General features: G+C 42.7%; 1 protein-coding gene across 1 annotated transcript in view; it reads right to left on the bottom strand.

Moving 5' to 3' along the window:
* DNAH9 (dynein axonemal heavy chain 9) overlaps positions 1 to 23204 on the bottom strand; it is a 300462-nt gene that overhangs the window by 190611 nt on the left and 86647 nt on the right. The window contains 5 exon segments of the mRNA XM_065896659.1: positions 1539 to 1695; positions 14910 to 15070; positions 15421 to 15660; positions 17943 to 18068; positions 19216 to 19368. Of these exon segments, the coding sequence (XP_065752731.1) occupies positions 1539 to 1695; positions 14910 to 15070; positions 15421 to 15660; positions 17943 to 18068; positions 19216 to 19368 (837 nt within the window).

Genomic DNA, 23204 nt, shown 5'->3' with positions numbered 1-23204 from the left:
AATCTGGCTGATTTTCTTCAATCAGTACCCCAGGTCTTCCACATCTAAATGAGTGTGTCCTCCAGAATGTTGGGTGGAAGAGTATATTTAACTCAGCAGTGTTGCCATTGATCAACTCTAGAAGAATCTAGAAACTTAAAGTAATCCTTAAAGTTTAGCTTGTTCCTTTAGAGGGGAAGAAAATCGTTTTTCTTCCAGCCTGCTTAAAGAGAAACAGTATCTTTATGTGTTGATCAATAAAGGCAACCATATTAAAATTTAGTGTGTAACTATGAGAAGACAGCTATTTTGGGTCTGAATCCTCATTTTGTTTGCTTTATATGAGAAAACATGATGCTATAGGATTCTGTAACTCTGCACAGCAGAATTTTATATACAAGAGAAATTATTAAAGTTATAGCAGATCAGTCTCATTTACAGAGTTCTATACGTGGTAACTGAAAGTATTATCTTGCAGTCTCTAAATTTATTTATTTATTTTTGTGGTACGCGGGCCTCTCACTGTTGTGGCCTCTCCTGTTGCGGAGCACAGGCTCCAGGCGCACAGGCTCAGCAGCCATGGCTCACGGGACCAGCCGCTCCACGGCATGTGGGATCTTCCCGGACCGGGGCACGGACCCGCATCCCCTGCATCGGCAGGCGGACTCTCAACCACTGCGCCACCAGGGAAGCCCCTAAATTTATTTTTTAATAAAATTTATTTTACAGGCAATATATCACATCATATATATATAAATATTTGATCTATTTAGTGCAAATGTTTTCTTTTTCCACTCTAAATTTATTTACCTGCTATCCTATTTTCAAAAGGAAACTTAAGGGCAGTTTACAAAAATATATACAATAAAACAAAACAGAAATGAGACAGTGAGACAATCTGTTATTATGCATTTTTCAAAAAAAAGAATCTGAATAAGGTCTAGTTGTGAGCAGAACGTCGCTAGCACAGAAGTGACCTAATGGGCCTCTTGTTTCTTTTTCATTTCTCTATGACACAGAGCCTGGAATACATTAAAAAATGTAAAAATGATGAGTGCCTGGATGAAGAACATTACCCTTGCACTTGTCTTTGTGTACCTCTTGCTAAGAATAGAGGTTACTCTAGTATGTCTTTGGAAGCCAAACCTAGAATATTTTGCCCTTGTAGAAATTCTGGGGAAATGCCCACTTTTCCACAAGAGCACATCTATGACTTTTATGTGAAGATTTTTATATCAGCCACTTATGAGCCTTTCTGTGGTTCTGGGTCAAATAATGAATTTAGGCCTTTGGATACATGTTCAGCTTCTCCATTTTATAGATGATGAAAGGAAGACCCCAGAGGTGAAGTCATCTCTCTGTGGTTGCCAAGCTTATCAGTGGAAGTGGATTCCACGGTGCTAAAGTTTACAGGGAGGTCCACAAGCTCCTGAGGGCAAGGGTCCTCAGGCCTCCTGTGAAGGAGCAGGGACGTCCCTGTCTGGGCCTCTGAGCTGGACCAGGGTGGCGAGGATGAAGCTGCGGCCCAGCTCCTAGTCCCCCCAACGCTGGGCCTGTACCTTATAGTCCATCTGCTCGGAGCAGTTAAACACGTAGACCATGATGCCCAGCGCTCGGCCCAGGTCCTTGGTGGTCTCTGTCTTGCCTGTGCCTGCAGGTCCTGCTGGAGCCCCGCTCATGGTCAGGTGCAGAGACTGGGTGAGGGTGATGTAGCACCTGCCGAACACAGGAGGGTGGAGGTCACTCTCAGTGCCACAGGTGGCCCCACAAATAGCTCTGGCCCTGCTGGGTCCTAGGGAGATAGAACTGAGGTTCAAGGCCGTGAGAGACTTGGCACAGCTTCTTGAAGGAAAGCCCAGAGCCCCCAGCTCTGTTCCCCTCTGCGCTGGGGGTGGAACCTTCTAAAGGATCATCTGGTCATGATGCTCCCTCCCTAAAGGGCACCAGGGGCTCTCAGCCCGGCCCTTCCTGACCTTGCCCCTGCTTACTTCTCTAGCTCATTTCTCATTGGTTCCTTCCCCCCAGCCCCACTATGTTTAAGTCCATTCATGAAGAGCTATTTTCACTTGTCCAGTGCTATGGTCTGAATGTTTGTGTCCCCACTAAATTCATATGTTGAAATCCTAACCCCCAAAGACTGTGGTGTTAGGAGGTGGGGCCTTTGGGAGGTGACGAGGTCATGAAGGTGGAGCCCTCATGACTGGGCTTAGTGCCTTATTAAGGTAGAGCGGTCCTTGCCCCTTCTACCATGTGAAAACACCGTGAGAAGGCACCAGCTGTGAGCCAGAAAAAGGGCCCTCACAAGAGCACGACTATGCTGGCACCTTGATCTTGGACTTCCCAGCGTCCAAAACTGTTGAGGTCAAGTCCCCCGAAAACTGAGTTCCTCTACCGAGTTAATGATTAACCTCTGTACCCAAAACATTATTCCTTTTCTCGTCCAACACCTGTTCCCTTCAAGATTGAGGGGCATCAAAGGGGGGACTGAAACTGCATACAAGCCCCTGTGTCCCTGTCCTTTAAGATAACAGCCTTTTGCTTTAGTCTCCCAGGCCTCCCCTGAGTCTCCAAAGGCTGGCTCAAGAGTTAATGATTAGGAAATGTGAAGATGGAGAAACAAAGAATACCTGTTGGACCGGGAAACTGGTACAGTTTAGACTCTAGACGAGCCCCACAGCAGGTCCCGAACACCCAGGCCCCTGAAAGCTACAGATACAGGCCCGACACAACCCCCCCCAAGCTGTTCTTACCGGAAGCAGACCCCACCAGGTGAAAATTGCCAACCGCCAGCACTTAGAGCCCAGACCGGTTGAAACCAGATGATTGGTGATACTCGAAACTTCACATTGATGCCAACCAATTCACGAATAGGACAAGCCAACCAGGCTCCCTGCAGCCCCCTCCCTCACTCTCACGCTGCCTTTAAAACCTTTGTCTCCGAACCGGCAACTTGGAGATGGTCTTAGGACACTAGTCCACCATCTTCCCACGTTGCTGGGCTCCTGAATAAAGCAACTTTTCCTTTTCCACCAACACTTGTCTCTCGAATTGGCCTGTCGAGCGGCGAGCAGCTGAACTTGGGTTCCGTACCGGCCTTGTCCAGTTACACCGTGAGAAATAAATTTCTGTTGTTTATAAGCCACCTAGTGTTTGGTATTTTGTTATAGCTGACTGAACAGACTAAGATGCCAGACACAGTAGGACTGTGCTTGTCCCTCTCTCCTCCCCCATCCAGCTCCTGACCCTTCCTAGAGTCTACCTGGATCAGGTTCCGCTTAGCTGAAGGTTCCTAGCCCCCTGGGACTCATTTTTGCCATGACTTCACCCGCAAGTATTCCCTGAGCCCTCAAACAATGGGGTGAGCGAGCAGAGTAGCTCAGCTGAGCTCCCACTCCACTGTGCTCCACTGTGACTCCCAACTATATATGTCATACACCTCTTCCACATATATCCTCATAAGAAGATGACAAAATGTGCCTTTGGATAATAAGCCCATGAAAAGATGCTCAAAATCATTGATCATTAGGGAAATGCAAATTAAACCCACAGTGAGATACCATGACACACCCACTAGGAGGGCTACAATCAAAAAGACAGACAATAACAAGTGCCGGTGAGGATGTGAGAAAACTGGAAACCTCATACATTGCTGGTGGGAATGTTAAATGGTACAGCTACTTAGGAAGACAGCTTGACAGTTTCTTAAAAAGTAAAGTTTACCATATGATTCATCAATTCCCCTTCTAGGAATTACCCAAGGATAATATGAACGTATGTTCACACAAAGACTTATGCAGGAATGTTCAAAGCAGCAACATCCATAACACTAAGAAACTGGAAACAACCCAAATGTCTATCAACTGTGAATGGAATAACAAAATGTGATACATCCATGCAATGGAATACAATTTAGCAATATAATGGAATGAAGTACTGATACATATTACAACATGGATGAACCTGAAAAACATTATGCTAAGTGAAGGAAGTCAGATACAAAAGATCTCATACTATTTCATTTATGAAATGTCTGGAAAACACAGAGATAGACAGAAGATCAGTGGCTGCCTAGGAAGGGAGGTGAGGATGAGTTTGGACTGAAAACAGGGTGACAGCAATGTTGTAAAACTAGATTGTGGTAATGGCTGCACAAGTCTAAGAATTTACTAAAAATCATCGATTTGTACATTTGTAATGGGTGAACTTTAAGACATGTAAATTATATCTCAATAAAGCTTTTAAAACAGTGCCATTGACCTAACTTTTTAATACTTAGAAAATCAGTACAGAGGCTTTCAACTTGCAGGCTAGATGGGGAGGGGACATCTGAGGGGTCCTCTGAAATGCACTCTGTTTGGTTCTGAATCTGATGCTAGAGTTGACCAGAAACTCTGAGCTAACACCTTTCTTGCCAGATGGTGACTGCATCCTCACTGCAACCAAAATTGTTTTGAAAAGACTTGGAGTTCCTGAGTTCTCCTTTAATTAAGTGTGAAATTCCCATAGCTACCTCAGCCTTTGAAAATGAAACCCAGGAAGGTAGTTTCTCCAGGTGGAGAGGAGAGTATGCAGAATTATGATTCTACTTGGAGTTTTCCTGTGTAATGGGGGGCTGGCTGCATTTAATTCCTGGTGAGCTGGGCTCATGCAGCTGCCTCACTTTTCCCTGTGGATTAAGCTCACATCAGAGTTGTTGATCTCTTAGGTGGGCCACGAAGTGAGGTGAGTCAGGGTTAAGGTGAAAAGCTAGGTCCCATCTCACCTTGCTCGGTCACTGTTACCATTTGGCAATGCTTCTCTCCAACACTGGTAGCTAGATCTTCAGAGTTCCATGTGCAGCCTTAACTGTACCTGCTCTCCTAGGCTGAGTTCTGGCTCCAGACTGGCCCCAAGGCCTTCTACCTCTGCCAGCCTCAGGTTCCTTCCAGAACCTGGAGGGCCTGCTGCAGCCCTGTAACCCCCCAGGAGGAAAGGCAGCTGCCTGGATGGGTGGAATCCTGGCCCCCAGCCAACTCTCCTCCCCACTCTCTTTCCCACCCCCTTTCTGTCCCATGGCTGCCTTCTCTGTCAGCCAGAGGGCAATTCAGACTTCTTCTCTCTGCAGCAGCAGGGCTCTCAAGGAATCTGAGAGTCTAGAAGCACAAGGTTCCACAAAAATAGAATTCTCATAGAAAACTCAAGAATCTCCCAAAAGAAATCCTTAGAACTGGGTGTCAATCTCTTTTTGAGCAACTACTGAGCTTCTGATTATCGCCAGAAGAAGCACGTGGGGGGAAATGTCAAAATACATATACATTTGCCCATAATAATAGAACTCTAGAGCTGGAAGGCATTTCTGAGATCAACTAATCTAATCCCCTTAAATTACAGATGGATTGACTGATGTTCAGGGAGGGGAAGTGGGCTGGCTGTCTAAGGAGTTCTAATAACCAAGGCAGGGACAGTGGGGCTTTAGTGTGGGCCATGAGGAAAACACAAAGAAAAGAAAGAAAGAGTATTCCCTTCTTCTGTGTGGGGGGCCACTGAGCCAGTAGGATGTCCTAGTTCTTTGGGACACACGCTCCTCCTCTAAGATTCTGTCCGTGGTCTTTAGTTAGATTGTTAGATCCATCTCTTTAAACATCTAAGCCGGCTCCTTCAATCTGCTCCTGTTTCCTAGTGAGGGGGGCAGATCATGCTATTGTGGTTTAAGGCAAGGACTCAGGAGTCAGACACACTGAGTTCAAATCTTGCCTCTACTGCAAAGTGTTTGTGAAACTCGGCCAGGTTATTAAACTTTGGTGTCTTAAAAACATGTGTCACTGGGGTCCATCACACAGTATTTTCTTTGTACAAAGGAATTTAGATAAATCTGCTGCCTCAGAAAAAACTGCAGTTGTGAAAATGGGAAGGAATCCTTTAAGAAGAGCTGTTGCCTTAACCAACTAACCACAACATGAATATGGATCAATTTAGTCTGATTGCTTATTGGGAAGACAGGCCTTTAGTGCTGGAAGAGGCCTCAGAGGCTTGTCTCTTTAACCATGCCAGGCTTCTCCCATTAAATCCTTCAAATACAATCACATAGCCTTTTCTTCCAGTAAGCCATGTTTATTATTTTAGAAGCCAGCTCCTTCCACTGTGGGTCAGTTCTAATTGTTTGAAAGGCCTTCCTAATATCGAGCTGAAGCTGGTTTTGCTTTCTTTGGGCAAATGGTGTCTACAGGCTTTGTTCTTATTTGACCCGCCAGGCTCTTGTGAGGACAAGACGAGACAAGAGATATGAAAGTGCCTTGGAAAACAGAAAGCTGATCCACTTTCAAGGTATTATTTCTTAAGGTAATAAATATATGAAATGTAGCTTTCCTTTTTTTAGACCAACAACTGGCAGATTAATGAAAATATCAAAGGTGTTGTATCTTGATTTCAGGTATGTATAGACTGGCTATCCCAGACGTGTGGTCTGGCTAATCTTAGAGTTGGTGAAATCACTTGATTTGTATTCATTTCCTATTGCTACCACACAATAAGGGCTTAAAACAACACCCATTTATTATCTCACTTCTGTATGTCAGAAGTCAGGTGGCTCCTCTACTGAGGGTCTCACAGGGCCAAAATCAAGGTATCAGTTTGGCTGGACCCTTATCTGGACACTCTGGGGAAGAACCTGCTTCCAAGCTCATTTGAATTCTTGGCCGAATCAAATTCTACCAGTTGTAGTACTGAGGTCCTAAGCAAGTGCTGAGGCTGGGGGATCTCTCAGCTTCTAGAGGCCACTGTACCATCCTTGCACAGGGCTCGCTCCATCCTCAAAATCAGCAATGGCATGAAAAATTCTTCTCATGCTTCAAGCCTCTCTGACCTTCCCTCTGCCCTCAGCCAGGAGAAGGCTCTACTTTTAAGGTCTCATAAAATTATATTGGTTCACCTGAATAATTTCCTTTTTGCAGTAAAGCAAAATATAATCATGAGAATGATATCATCCTATTTATAGTTTTCACCCACGCTCAAAGAAGAGGAGATGATACAAGGGAAAATGTCGCTGGGGATCATTCCTAGAATTCCACCTACCACATGGTTCAATAATCATAACTGAGGAATGAACGTGGATGCAACAATATCTACCTGGAGGGAGCCCTCTAGTGGCATTACCAGGACACAGACTCCTGATGTTCAATATATTCATAGATAACTTGAGTTAAGAAATAATTGATTAGATAGAAGGTAGACCAAAATTGTAAATAATTTTAGCAATTGAAAATGATGTGGTAGACCCAACAAAGTGAAACTTAAGAAGAACAAATGCAAATTAATCTTCCAAGCACTTGCATGTACATGGAATGGGGGCAATGTGGTTAGATGGCAAGTCACAGGAAAAAGACCCAGGGATTGCGATAGGTTCCCAACTCAACATAAGAAATAGCACTAATAGAAGAATGTCCTTAGCAACAACCGAAAACAAATCTGTCCATCTTATAATATTTTAATATTTAAAATTTGAAAATTGTTTGTCCTCAGCATAAATACCTCCAATTCTAAGATCCATTCCTTATGCCATGTGGTTATGAGGTCCTTCATCATCTAGTGCTCATCTTCGTTTGCCTACACTAGTTGGTAAATGTCTTTCTCAAAACGTGACAGGAACAACTGAGAGCAATGAGTGACATATGATCTACCAAGAATAACACACACTTAGTAACTAAACTTGAATAGTTTAATTATGCTTCATATTATGTGTATGGTTCAAATATAACTACAAATTCTAGAAGTGACTTAGAAAAAGGAGAATCAAGAGCATAATTCTTAGAATTTTTAATATGGGGCAGTAGATGGGAAGAATAGGAGATAAATTTACAAAAAAACAATTTTCTCCTATATGTAAATGAACAGAAAGTTAAAGATATAATGAAATTAAGCAAAAATTTCTTAGTTACAACACCAAAAGCACAGTCCATAAAAGAAAAATCTGACAACCTGGACCTCATCAACATTAAAAACTTTTGCACTTCAAAAGATGCCATGAAGAAAGTGAAAAGATAAACAACAGGCTGGGATAAAATATTTGCAAACATATATGCAGTATGTCCGGAATATACAAAGAAGTCTTAGAACTCAAAAAAGAGTACAAACAGATCAATCAAAAAATAGATAAACGATATGAACAGAAATGATGCCAAAGAAGATGTATAAATGGCCAACAAGCACATGAAAATATGCTCAATAACATTATTACAGAAATGCAAATTAAAACTCAAATGAGATGCTACTTCACATCCACTAGAATGGCTACAATAAATAAGACAGATAATAATAAATGTCAAGGATGTGGAGAAATGAGAAGCCTCATACATTGCTGGTGGGAATATAAGACGATCCAGCCACTTTGGAAAATAATTTGGCAGTTTATCAAAAAGTTAAACATAAAACTGCTGTACTACCCAGCAATTCCTCCCCTAGGTATACACCCAAGAGAAATGAAAACATACATCCACGCAAAGACTTGCAAGCAAATGTTCACAGCAGCATTGTTTATAATAGCCCCAAACTGAAAATTACCTAAGATGACTATATAGACAAAATGTGTCTTATCTGTAAAATGGAATATTATTCAGAAATAATAAGTAACAAACTACTGACACATGTTCTATCATGGATGAACCCCAAAACATTATGCAAAATGAAACAAGTCAGACACAAGAGACCACATGTTGTATTGTTCCATTTATAAGAAATGTCCGGAATAGGCAAGTTTATACAGACAGAAAGTAGATTAGTGGTTGACCAGGGCTGGGGGTGGGAGTGAGGATCAACTACAAATGGGTATGAGGGCTCTTACTGAGGGGCATAAACATGTTGCAAAATTGATTTACGGTGATGGTTACACTACTTGATAAAGTTACTAACACTTGGAATGGGCGAAATTTTTGACATAAAATAAAGCTCAATAAAGTTGTTTTAAAATATATATATATAGGGACTTCCCTGGCAGTCCAGTGGTTAAGACTCTGTGCTTCCACTGCAGGGGGCACAGGTTCAATCACTGGTCAGGGAACTAAGATCCTGCACGCTGTGTGGCACGGTCAAAAAAAACCCCACAAAAAAACAAAACAAAACAAAACAAAATATATATATAAAGTGAAGAAACAATCTTATATAGGACCAAAAAAATTAAAAACTACATAGAGATAACAATAAGAAACACTCAAAACCTGTATGAAGATACTTATAAACTTTTCTGAGAAACATAATTGAAGGTATGAACAAAGAAAAGCAAATCACATATTATAAAGATTGCCTGGCCATTCTTTCAAAATCAATTTGAAGGTTTTAAGGCTCACCAATCAAAACCCTAATAATTTATATTTTAGAACTTGACAAAATGATGAAAGCTCATTTGAAAGAACAGAAGAACTTTAAGAAAAAGGAAAGGAAAATGAAAATGAATGATACAGACCTTTACTATAAAAATATTACCACTCACAATAAAGTTACAATCCTTAAAGAGCATTGCATATAGATGGATTGACATACTGATGAAACAGAATAAGAATAGATACTTTGAAGCAGTTTGATAGACTCAAAACTGAATATGGTTGAGCAAACATCACAAACCAGTGAGGGAAAGGACCCATAACTCATGTGCTGGGCCTACTGACTACTTAGAAACAACAACAACAAAACATTTAATTATATGCTCCCTAACATAGTTTCTATGGGTTTTCCTTTCCCAGGACTCCACACTTTGGAAAGCCATCTCTCCTCTACATGGAGTATTCACATGGGGCTGTCAATCAAAGTATTTCCCACCTTGCCAGAAGCTGCCTGCCAATGCAGGGGACACGGGTTTGAGCCCTGGTCTGGGAAGATCCAACATGCCATGGAGCAACTAAGCCCCTGTACCACAACTACTGAGCCTGCTCTCTAGAGCCCATGAGCCGCAACTACTGAGCCTGTGAGACACAACTACTGAAGCCCGCGTACCTAGAGCCTGTGCTCCGCAACAAGAGAAGCCACTGCAATGAGAAGCCCGCCCACCACAAGGAAGAGTAGCCCGCGCTCACCACAACTAGAGAAAGCCCTCACAAGCAACAAAGACCCAACACAGCCAAAAATAAATAAGTAAAATTAATTTATTAAAAAAAAGCTGTCCCACAAGGGGTGGGCACAAGGCTCGGCCTGAGCAAAATACTCCATCTCATCGTTTGCAGTAACTGGCTCAGAGACGGGCACATGATCCAAACAGGACCAATCAGGGTCCCTTTAAGGAATCTGACATATGGTGCTGGGAAAGAGAGGGTCTCTCTTCCTCCTGGATCCGGCGTGGGCCATCTTTCCAGCCAAAGAAAAACAATGCAAGAAAGGAATCAGCTCTCAGAAGAGAGCAAAGCCATGATAAGAGAGAGACAGTAAAGCCCTGATAGCTCCCTGTTCAGGCCCGAAAGCTGGTTACACTGCAGCAAGCTGGACTCCTACCCCAGAAGTCTGACTTAACAAGTCCTCTTTCTGTTTAAGTTAGTTTGAGTTAGTTCAAGTTAAGTTAGACTTCTATCACTTGTAACCAAAAATGTGGGGGGTTTTTTTGGTTTTTTTTTACAAAAATGTTTTGATGAAAACATTCACTTTACTCAGTAGTCAAAAAATTTACCAAGGAATTAAAAAAGGTTAAAGGAAAAAGTAAAATAACATAAACCATAATACAATACAGGTGAATATTAAACTGATCTTAAAATGGGCAGGAACTTGCTAAGTGTAAAAGTAATAAAATGAGCAATGATAATAACAACAAATTCACAGGAGAAGGAAATCTAACAGCCAATAAACACATAAAATGCTCAAGCCTGTGAGTAATTAAGAACATCAAGATCCAAATGAGATACCATTTTGACTTATAAAGTTAATAATATTTTAAACAATAATACTTAATGCTGGTAAGGATACTGTGAGATGACCACCTCATAAACTGCTAGTGACAGTGGGAACAATATCTTTTTAAAGAATAACTTGAAAGTATGTATCATCTAATTATCCTGCTTCTTGGAATCCCTCCTGGGGAAATAATGGGAAATACAGTAAAAATTTATATATAAGTGAGTTCACAGCAGCTTTATTTTTAGCAGTAAGAGCTTAGATACAACTTAAATGGCCCATAATGTGGTTATGTTACATAAACTATGGGATACTTGTAAATAGAAGATAATCCAGCTATAAGAGGGGTTTAGAAGAATATTTAGAGAGTATATACATGATATATTGTTACATGAAAAAGTCTATGATATTTTATATACAGCATATGGTTGCAATTTCATTTTTTCAAAATCTACATGAGAAGGAAACAGACTGAATATTAACAACGGTTATTCCTGGTAACTTTTATTTTCTTTGTTTACAGATTACTAAGTTTTTCAAAAATAATATCAGATAAAAACTTAAAAAGAATTGCTGGATCATATGGTAGTCCTATTTTTAATTCTCTGAGGAACCTCCATACTGTTTTCCATAGTGGCTGCACCAATTTACATTCCCACCAACAGTGAACTAGGGTTCCCTTTTCTCCACATCCCCACCAACATTTATTATTTGTTGTCTTTTTATGATAGTTATTCCAACAGGTGTGAAGTGATATCTCACTGTGGTTTTGATTTGCATTTCCCTAATGATTAGTGATGTTGAGCATCTTTTCATGTGCCTGCTGGCCATGTGTATGTCTTCTTTGGAGAAATGTCTGTTCAGGTTTCCTGCACATTTTAAAATCAGATTGTTTTTTTGATGGAGTTGTATGAGCTCTTTTATATATTTTGGATATTAACCCCTTCTCAGACATACCATTTGTAAATATCTTCTCCCATTCAGCAGGTTGTCTTTTTGTTTTGTTGATGGTTTCCTTCACTGTGCAAAAGCTTTTAAAAGAATGAGATTTTGCCATTTGCAACAATATGGATGGTCTTGGAGGGTATTATGCTTAGTGAAGTTAAGTCAAACTGAGAAAGACAAATACTGTATGTTTTCACTTATATGTGGAATCCAGAAAATAAAATGAATGAATATAACAAAACAGACTCACAGATACAGAGAACAAACTAGTGGTTACCATTGGGGAGAGGACTGGAGAGAGGGATAAGATAGGGGAAGGGGATTAAGAAGTATGAACTATTATGCATAAAATAAATAAGATACAAGGATGTAATGTACAGCACAGGAAATACAACCAATATTTTATAATAACTTTAAATGGAGTATAATGTATAAAAACATTGAATCACTATCCTGTATACCCGAAACTAATATAGCGCTGTAGGTCAACTATATTTCAATTAAAAAAACTTAAAAAGAAAGTGTAAGACTTTGCTAGTTGCGTCCTACCCAGCAAATCACCCTCAAAGACTCTTGCATCAATTATATCTCACCCACTTGCAGTAGTGCCTGAGAAATTAAGAGGTACTCAAAATTGATAAGCTGTTGATTAAAACAGTACTTCCGGTACGGGGCTGAAAGGGGTGTTTGTGTGCAAACATGAGGGAAGGGGGGTAAAGGGGGAGGAGATCATCCATAGGTTAAGAAACAACTTAGGAGAATGGCTTTTGTTCAGCCTGAAAAAGTATCTCCGTTTAGTCCTTCAACTTAGCAGTGTGCCAAAGTCCTGTGACAATGGCTGAGCCATTGTACCTACTTATACATTCAGGTCCCATCCAGGCAACGGGAAATTCCAAAGAAACAGGCATAATCAGTCGGACGTACTGTAATGTGGTTGTGCTTTTAATGAATGTGCAGAGGTTGTATGGATAAATTGTCCATTTGATTAATTCCTCTGGCAGGAGAGAATTAAACGTACTTAAGCTACACACTAGCAAAAGCTGAATGCTCTTTAAAATGTGATTTTCTGTGTTGAGGCCAATTTCTTTCTGGGCAAAACATTTCTTGAGATAATAATGGAAGTCAATGAGAAAATGGAATTCACCATATAAATATTCACTATATACTACTTTGTCAGAAAAGTATCTCATGTGCAAAACAAGGTCAAGGTCTGCATAGTATTTGCCATTCTTTGCAGCAAATTTTTCTTGCAAGTTCCTATTTGCATCCTTTCATATGAGAGGTGATAAACGCCTATTTTAGAAATAATTCACTGTCAAAACTTTACCCTTTCCCTCTATGAGGTATTCGGCATTAGAGTACTAGAGACCTCTAAACCCAAAAGAGGTAATTATCTTCTTCAACTCCTGCGCAGGTAGGAAGACTCAGGGAAAAGACAGTGCTGTGTTTTTTATCACTTGGAATGATAATGTCTGGTGTGCCTGTGGGCAGGAAGGAAATATTTTGCATGGTATGGGAAGCTGGGCATACTACTCCGAACCTCAGAAGTCATTTCCCTGCCTTTACACAAGGAGTACTTCGTGAATGCCTATTATTTGCTGGACACGGTGCTGGGTCCTGGGGCAGAGCAGTGAGCAAATCAAAGCCAATGTTTTTGTGGAACATACAGTCACAGTGAGAGACAGACATTAACCAAGTTGCTCAAATATATAATGGCTTCATTATTCTGTTCCGAGCGATATAAATTCCAAAACTATTAGCTCCAAGTCCAAGGCAGGCAGAAAAGCTCACTGCCAAAGAGAACACTCTTCCCAAAGCCCTTCCTGTTTAGGACTGGTGTGCTGCTGAGAATCATCATAAAGACAAAGAGCATATGAGAGGGTCCCCTGTGAATGAAGCTTGAGGTGGGAAAACTTTTCCCTGAACCCACAGTGAATGAGCCCCTCCAACTGATCATGACCCAGGAAAGCCCGGGTAAAAGCCCGAGATGCCCAAAGCCCCAGAGGTGCTGCAGCCTTTACTGTTCCAGCTGCAGAGGGACCTGCATCCCTCTGAACCTACGCTGTCTGCCTTTCGTCCTCAGCTGGGACAGCGAGCAGGGTGGTGCCCAGCGAGAACAGGAGACAGTGAAGCGGCTGCTGCTGCTTCTCTGGGAGCCAAGGCACAGGTGGAGTCCTGTGTGGATCCCTCCTCTGAACCGACCTCCCCTTCCTGATTCTGTCATTCTTACAATAATCAACTACCCTTCATTCATCAATGGATAATAATTCAACGTCTACTAGGTACTGGTGATAATAGCAACAAACAAGACAGACAAAGGTCCCTGAGAGCAAAAAAGTTTACATTCCAAAGGGGACTGCCGCCAATAAGCAAGAAGGCAAGTTCATTTCAGAATGTGGGAAATGTAAGGAAGAGGATAAACGGAGCGATGCATAGGGTTATTGCCGTGTGTGTGGTGTATGTTTGTAAATTTTTTTCTACGTATGTCATATTTCCCTCAATAGAAGTGGAGTTTAACTTTTAGTCATCTTTGTATTCCCAGTGACTAGTTCAGGGTCTGGCATGGATTCATTTATAATGAATATGAATGACAGAGAGTATGGTAAAAGAAATTGTAAGCTCCTGAATGGTAGGGACCTTGCTCTCATCTTTGTATTCCCAAAGTGAGAGGTGCTAAATAAATGTGCCAGTTGATTGATAAGAAAATAGTCATAGGAATTATTTACTGAGCACTTATTATGCCCTGAACTCCTTAACAAGCATTCCTGTTTTTTATCCTTACAAAATTCACGTCAAGTGGGAGTTACTACCTCCATTTCATGGATGAATAAACCAAGAATCATGTCAAGGTTTTCATGGTCAAACAACAGCTGGTATGTGTCACAGCTGGAATGAGAATCCAGGTGTGTAGGACTGCCTAGTCATTCCTCAAAAAGCCATGGCTCATCGATTTGCTCCGGGGTTTGCTCTGATACGGGCTCTGCTCCACACCCTTTCAGTTTTATTTTACCTCTGTTGGGTTGCGTCTGGCCCTCGCCCTGCAGCTCTGTGGGCAATAGCAAGTGACACTGGGTGGTCATTGGATGGTGTGAGCCAAACAGCAGGAGGGTTCTCTGTCAGTGGCTGACTCCAGTGCTCACCTGTCTGTCAAAGGCGTGATCACCAGGCGAGGTGTATTTCCCAGGTACTCATAGGAGTATAGAAACTGAGCATCACAGATGTTGGCAAAGCAGTGTTTGGCCTCGTCATCCCAGCGATGCCGCAGCTGGGACAGCCAGAGGAAAGCCTGGGCATTGTCCACCTACAGAGGGCATGGCAGAGGAGGTGGGTGAATCACAGGGTGCAATAGGTAGCAGGCGGCCTCGTGGCCACAGGATCCACAAGGGTCTGGATGCCCTGGGTGTTGGGTGCTGCGTACCGGTCAGGAGAGCAGTATGCTGCCCACAGCACAGGAAGCACGAGCCGCTCAGATGATGCTGTTCTGCTGGGGTTCTAAAGGCATGAACAGCCACCGTGATCCTCTCCCAGTTCCCTGGCTGGTGCAGAGTTTGCAGCCCCTGTGTTTTAGCCATATATGAGCTTCTCCCTAACCTCAATATTCACAGTGTAGGTGCCCAGAAAGAGCGACACTCCTGTGAGTCTGGAACTCACCTTCTGAGCAATCATCTTGGCCACCACATCCCGGGCATGGACATCGATGGTGCATATGGTCATGACCTTCTGCCGGTCTCCCGTGGAGAGCTGGCCGATCAGCATGGTGATGAGGGTTTTGAGCTGGGCCACTTGTTTCTTGTAATAGTCCTTCATGGCATTCTCATAGCCTTCCTCCAGCCTGGCAAATGCCATGCCCACCTCTGTGGTCCACCAGATCTGAGTGCAGGTCAGGGCCACCTGTGGCACCAAGAGTCACTTAATAAACCCATTACCAGGACTGTCTCCCAAACCAGCCCAGTCCCCACACAGCACGGGCTGAGAATGCCATTGTGTGGGGGACAGATACCCCTTCCCTCCCTCTTCCACCAGCACTGTCTCATTGAGCATATGCCTCTAAGGCCTTGGAGGTGTGAAGTGGGCACAACACAAGTGGGGAAAGTGCTTTCTGCTCTTGAAAAACATGTCATTTGGTTGAGAACAACCGAAGGCTCATGCTGGTCAATGTCAGTGGCTTTTAGAAATTGGTACACTGATCTTTCTGCTTTTGCTCCTCAGGCCACAGCGTCTTTCCCGTGCCTGGGAGGATAACAAAGTGTTGATTGAACATCTCAACGATACTCAGTCTTTGCTCTGTTCTTCCGGAACCTCTCATGGTTGGAGTATTCTAGTTTAGTGAGCCATTGCTGATCATGTGTGGCATAGTTTTTCTTGCCCGTAATACTTTCACTACATTTTTCGGTATCTCTTTAAAACTATAACTTTGAAAGGCCTACTCTTGAAGGTCAGGGTGAATTCCACTGAAATTCAACATGGTCAATATGATTTGTAGTCTTCAGAGATTCAAAATAAATAAATGAAAAAAAGCGATTTAAATGCACATTTCTTTGCTGAGAAACTTAATAAGGAAAACGCGTGATTTTGATTATCCATGGTGGAGACGTGGTCCCACTTGGTTCGGGAGACACTGCTCTAGATGACGTCTGTCACAATAGCAGGAGGCAACACATTCTCCTGCCACAAAACGCTGATTCAAGTAAACAAGGAATCCTGGTGGGAATGATTCCCTTTGTGAAGTAGAGAATCCCGTTGTAGTAACAAGTACCATTACCTAATTTATTGGTTTTTGCCTTTGGATTTAGACATATTGGTTTTTGTTAAAGAAGTTCCTCCTGCTGTGTGATCTTGTTGGGATGGTTTGAACGCGATGTGCCAACTATACTGTTAAAACAATACCTTTTCCTTCTGCAGCACTGGCTTATTTCTCTTCTCTGTCTACACTCGCTGTCAACATTTTCCCACCTTTTTCTCACTTCTCAACCTCCTGCAGTGTGGTCTCTTCCCTACCACTCCACTGAAATGGCCTCACCAAGTCCATGGACGTACGTTAGCCTCTTCATTTTGCTTGATCTCTTAGACGTGTGTGGTGTAACTGACCTCTTATCCGCCATCAACACTCCCTCTTTTGGTTTCCATGACTACCATTCCTTGGTGTTCCTTCCATCAGAAAATGTTGTTTCTCATTCTGCTCTACTGGCTTCTCCTTGCCTACACAGCCTTTGAATGATGCTCAAGAGTTTGTTCTGCACCCTCATCTCAGTCTGCATATTTTCCAGGGCAATCTTATCTACTCCTTGGGCTTCAGTTACCACCAAATATCTGTAACCCCAAATAAACCAAACCAACACTAATACTAGCCATTAACAGGGGAGGCAGGAGTGGTGTATTGCAGCCAGAGTCATTAAAAATAGCCTCATTAACTCTCCTCTTTCTCTTGTTACCCTCCTGAGAGCCCGGTGAAGGATTCCGATATCCTGGAATGAGACGAGACTCCCAAGCGTGGTCCGCGAGTGCTGTCCTCCAGTTTCCTCTCCAGACCCACCTGCCACCTCTTGTTCCCTCTTCCCCTCACTCCTGCTTCCACCACACTCAGGCTTCAAACACAGCGCACTCTCACTTGCTTCTGAGCCTTTGCCTGTACTCTTACCCATGCTTCGTTGATCCTTCCCTCCACCTTTCATGTGTTTCAAACCTCGGCTTAGGCATCATATCCTCAGGAGGGTGATCCCCAGACCCCGCTAACCAGCTACAGGCTCCCAGAGGACCCTGAGCCTCCTTTATTGTCACACCAGGTCCCACTTGTAGGTGACTGACTTCCACGCCAGTCTGTAAGCCCCAGCAGGGCAGGGTTACATCGTCATGCCTCTGGCTGGTGTCTCCTGCACTCAGCAAACAGCTTGGCACACACAAAGTGGGCTGGCTCAGTGAGCTGAACTGCTTACATTTTCTCCCTACTGTAGCCAATGGAGTAAAAACGGACGACCCTTAGTTCTCCAAGGTAGGGGTTGGATTGCGTCACGGTTGACAGTTCCCCTGGTCCCTCCTGCTGACCCCTTCCAGACCAGCCTCTCCTGACCCTGAAGCATGAGTGAGTCTGGCAGCCCCAGGAGGCTGATGGAGGTCATCGAGGAAGAGAGCAAGCAGAGGATGGGGGCCCACAGAGGTCCTGCTTCGGAGAATACCTGAGCTGGGTAGTCAAAGAGCCACTGCTCCCTTGGCTTCTCTTCATAGGCAGTTATGCCTTCTGTCATCTCGTGCCTCACGGTGGCCTTCATGTGAGCAAGCACATGGCTCAGCCATATTTCTACCTGGAAGAAGAACTCGGGGTTAGACGCTGGGTTCCTAAGATGTGCTCAGTGATACACTTCACTCAGCCTGAGGGAGTGAAGAAAATGAGCCCAGGCACGATGGACAACCCCAAACAGCCGCCAGAAGGCACAGGGAGACAGTTCGTTTGTGTAACGCAGGACGGGGCTCAAGTAACAACAGGGGGGATGTGCCCACTGGAGCCCACTGGGCGGAGGAGTAGGTTCAGGGGATGTGGGGCTGCCGCCCAGAGTTCTCATGAGGAAATCTTAATCTGGGTTGAGCTGGGTGTAAATAAGTCAGTGGACTCTCGTGACCTTGTCCACACTGAGTATGAAGCCAAAGGCCAGGATTATATTTTCCAACTAAATGCTTTCTGGGTCTACAAAAAGAACAGCCAAGGTTTGAATCAAACCCCAAGGTCCATTTCATAAAACTGAGAATGTGTGACTATTTTCAAGTACGAGAATTGCTTTCCAAGATACATGTGGATGAAGGTAGAACTCTGAAAAGGTATTTTCTCCAGGTGTTACTCTGGACTGGATTAGAACCCCAGGGACAATGCTTTGCTGGATCATTTAGGATAGTGAACAAAGTAGCGCTTATCCTTTAGCGGTGATGGTGAAAGATGGAAGGAGGTTTAAGGAGAGAATGGTCTCATGTTTTGTGTTTCTGGAATTGTACCCGGGAGATTTGGAGGTGGTAGTTTCTGGAGAAGGGCGGTGGTGGGCTCTCCACAGGGTAGAGCTGTGAGAGGTGTATTGTACAGAGAAGTGACCGTTCAGGAATATGGTTGATTTCAAAGGGCATGTTCTCCCGGGGAAGGTGTCAGTGTCCTACATTCCCCTGTGGGCTTGTCATGTTAAAGTTTCCTGGTGCTGCTAATCATTTTAAAATCCTTCTCTCTTTGACTCAGGTAATTGTTTATGTGCATTTTATTCCTCTCTGCACAGGTCTTTGGTTAAGGAAGATATATGGATATTGACATGTGTCCTTCCCAGAGAGAGGAAAGTGGGCACTGGAAGCTACTCCAACATTGGTTCAAGTCAAGGGAACTGGCAGTCCCAGGGCACTGACAGCAGTGCCGGCCCAGGGTCACAAAGGCTGATGCCTGAATGCAGACACCTGAGAGAGAAAGGCATACGTTACCTGCCCACTGCAGTCACAGGGCTCGCTGAAGGCCACATACTCTTCTTCCTTGCTGTACATGCCAAGACTGATCTTGGTAGGTTTCTCACTGGCGTCCAGCTGGAACTGCATCTTGGCCATATTGTCAAAGAGTTTGGAAAGGTGTCGTTGAACCTATGAAGGAAACCATGCCAACAGAGTGGAGAGCATGTCTGGGAAGTTACTTATCAGTATTGCTTATGTGACAACCACGTGACAACCACTAGAGTGTTGGGTCTCATCATTCTGAGACTCAGACTCTGTTCTCTAGCAGTGGTTCTCAAAGTGTGGTCCTCAGACCAGCAGCAACACTTGGGAAGAAATCCTTGGAAACGCAAATTGTCCGGCCCCAGCCAGACCTACGAGTCAGAGACTCTGGGGATGGGGTCTAGGAATCAGTATTTTAATAAGCCCTCTGGGTGATTCTGATGCACTTTCAAGTTGGAGAACCACTGTCTACAGCTCAAAATGTCAACAGTGTATCCATTAGGATACACACACACACACACACACACACACGTATGTATGTATATAATTTACTTCTTTTTTCTTGTTTATTGACATAAAATTGACTTACAATATTGTATCAGTTTCAGATGTACAACATAGTGATTCCATATGTTTATGGATAATGCACCATACAAAGTTATTTTAATATTACTGACTATATTCCCTGTGCTGTACATTATACCCCTGTGACTTATTTATTCTGTAACTGGTATTTTGTACCTCTTCATCCCCTTCATCTATTTCACCCATCCCCCTACCCCCTCCCTCCTCTGGCAACCACTAGTTTGTTCCTTGTATCTGTGAGTCTGTTTTTAGTTTGTTATATATTTGTTCATTTGTTTGGTTTTTTAGATTCCACATATAAATAAAAACAGATGAATGGATAAAGAAGATGTGGTATACATCTACAATGTAATATTACTCAGCCATAAAGAAGAATGAAATCTTGCCATTTTCAAGAACGTGGACGGACCTGAAGGGTATACTGCCATGTGAGATAAGTCAGACAGACAAAGACAGGTACTTTAATATTTTCAAAAATTGTAACACAGTAGGCTTCTATTTTACATATGAGTCCGGTTTGTCACAAAGAAGTGATATACTCAAGAGCAGATGGCTAATTAGTGCCTAGAATCAAGGGCTAGAACCCAAATTTTGGGTTCCTTATATACACTCACATAAACCACCCCAATGTCCCATTAATACAACTCCCAATCTTATCCCTCCATGGAAGTCTTAGCTATTACTTTTGACCACTATTTACTGCATCTCTCCTCGGAAGCACATCAAAGGCATTCTCTTTAAAGCTTAGCCCCTTCCATTTTGCCATCCTCAAAGCTTCCCCAACTCTAGAGAGTAAAAGCCACTGATGGGACTCTGTGGTAAACTGCACAAAGGTTTTGGCAAGGTGAGATTTCTGATGTGTGAAATGCTGATTTTCGACAGTGAACTCTATGCTGGAAATGAAGTGATACATTACTCTCTTTTCACTGTTTCCAAGGAGGATTAAGAAAAGGATATGTAAGATCAAGATCCATTCCATATGGAAACCGAGTCAAGGATGGACACTCGAATTAAATAAACAAATCAAGCCTAAAGTTTGGGAACTCTGGTCTGAAGGAGCAGCTGAGAGGCCTTTTCACGCGGCTCCCTACGAGCAAGTGAAACTAGACTAAGTGCAAAGGAATAAGAGGACATCAAAGAGTCCAGGAGTCTACATGACCTGGTGGGACCCCTCGCCCAGGATCTCCCTTGCCTTGCTTATGCATGACTGGGTGGCTGACAGGGTCTTGGTGCTCCAGTCAGGTGGCAGGCCTCAGATTCCGAGGTGGGAGAGCCAAGTTCAGAACACTGGACCACCAGAGACCTCCCAGCACCACGTAATATCAATTGGTGAGAGCTCTCCCAGAGATCTCCATCTCAAAACTAAGACCCAGCTCCACTTAACGACCAGCAAGCTCCAGTGCTGGACACCCCATGCCAAACAACTATCAAGACAGTAACACAATCCCACCCATTAGCAGAGAGGCTGCCTAAAATCATACTAAGTTCACAGACACTCCAAAACACACGACCGGATGCAGTCCTGCCCACCAGAAAGACAAGATACAGCCTCATCCACCAGAACACAGGCACCAGTCCCCTCTACCAGAAATCCTACACAACCCACGGAACCAACCTTAGGCACTGGGGGCAGACACCAAAGACAATAGGAACTATGAACCTGCAGCCTGCAAAAAGGAGACCCCAAACACAGTAAGTTAAGCAAAATGAGAAGACAGAGAAATATGCAGCAGATGAAGGAGCAAGGTAAAAACCCACCAGACCAAACAAATGAGGAGGAAATAGGCAGTCTACCTGAAAAAGAATTCAGAGTAATGATAGTAAAGATGATCAAAAATCTTAGAAACAGAATGGAGAAAATACAAGAAACATTTAACTAGGACCTAGAAGAACTAAAGAGCAAACAAACAAGGATGAACAACACAATAAATGAAATTAAAAATTCTCTAGAAGGAATCAATAGCAGAATAACTGAGGCAGAAGAACGGATAAGTGACCAGGAAGATAAATAGTGGAAATAACTACTGCAGAGCAGAATAAAGAAAAAAGAATGAAAAGAATTGAGGACAGCCTCAAAGACCTCTGGGACAACATTAAATGCACCAACATTCGAATTATTGGGGTCCCAAAAGAAGAAGAGAAAAAGAAAGGGTCTGAGAAAATAGTTGAAGAGATTACAGCTGAAAACTTCCTTAATATCGGAAAGGAAATAGTCAATCAAGTCCAGGAAGCACAGAGAGTCCCATACGGGATAAATCCAAGGAGAAACATGCCAAGACACATATTAACCAAACTATCAAAAATTAAATACAAAGAAAAAATATTAAAAACAGCAAGGGAAAAGCAACAAATACGGGAATCCTCATAAGGTTAATAGCTGATCTTTCAGCAGAAACTCTGCAAGCCAGAAGGGAGTGGCAGGACATATTTAAAGTGATGAAACGGAAAAACCTACAACCAAGATTACTCTACCCAGCAAGGATCTCATTCAGGTTCAACGGAGAAATGAAAAACTTTACAGACAAGCAGAAGCTAAGAGAATTCAGCACCACAAAACCAGCTTTAAAACAAATGCTAAAGGAACTTCTCTAGGCAGGCAACACAAGAGTAGGAAAAGATCTACAATAACAAACCCAAAACAATTAAGAAAATGGTAATAGGAACATACATATCAATAATTATCTTAAATGTGAATGAATTAAATGCCCCAACCAAAAGACATAGACTTGCTGAATGGATATAAAAACAAGACCCGTATATATGCTGTCTACAAGAGACCCACTTCAGATCTGGGGACACATACAGACTGAAAGTGAGGGGATGGAAAAAGATATTCCATTAAAATGGAAATCAAAAGAAAGCTGGAGTAGCAATTCTCACATCAGACACAATGACTTTAAAATAAAGACTATTACAAGAGACAAAGAAGGACACTACATAATGATCAAGGGATCAATCTAAGAAGAAGATATAAAAATAGTAAATATTTATGCATCCAACATAGGAGCACCTCAATACATAAGGCAAATGCTAACAGCCATAAAAGGGGAAATCGACAGTAACACAATAATAGTAGGGGACTTTAACACCCCACTTTCACAAATGGACTGATTATCCAAAATGAAAATAAATAAGGAAACATAAGCTTTAAATGATTCATTAAACAAGATGGACTTAATTGATATTTACAGGACATCCCATTCCAAAAACAACAGAATACACTTTCTTCTCAAGTGCTCATGGAATATTCTCCAGGATCATATCTTGGGTCACAAATCAAGCCTTGGTAAATTTAAGAAAATTGAAATGGTATCAAGTATCTTTTCCGACCACAATGCTATGAGACTGATAGCAATTACAGGAAAAAAACTGTAAAAAATACAAACACATGGAGGCTA

The sequence above is a fragment of the Phocoena phocoena genome, chromosome 19 (assembly GCF_963924675.1).
Source record: "Phocoena phocoena chromosome 19, mPhoPho1.1, whole genome shotgun sequence".
NCBI lineage: Eukaryota > Metazoa > Chordata > Mammalia > Artiodactyla > Phocoenidae > Phocoena > Phocoena phocoena.
Note: the sequence above shows the minus strand (reverse complement) of the source record. Positions and strands in the feature narration are given on the sequence as shown.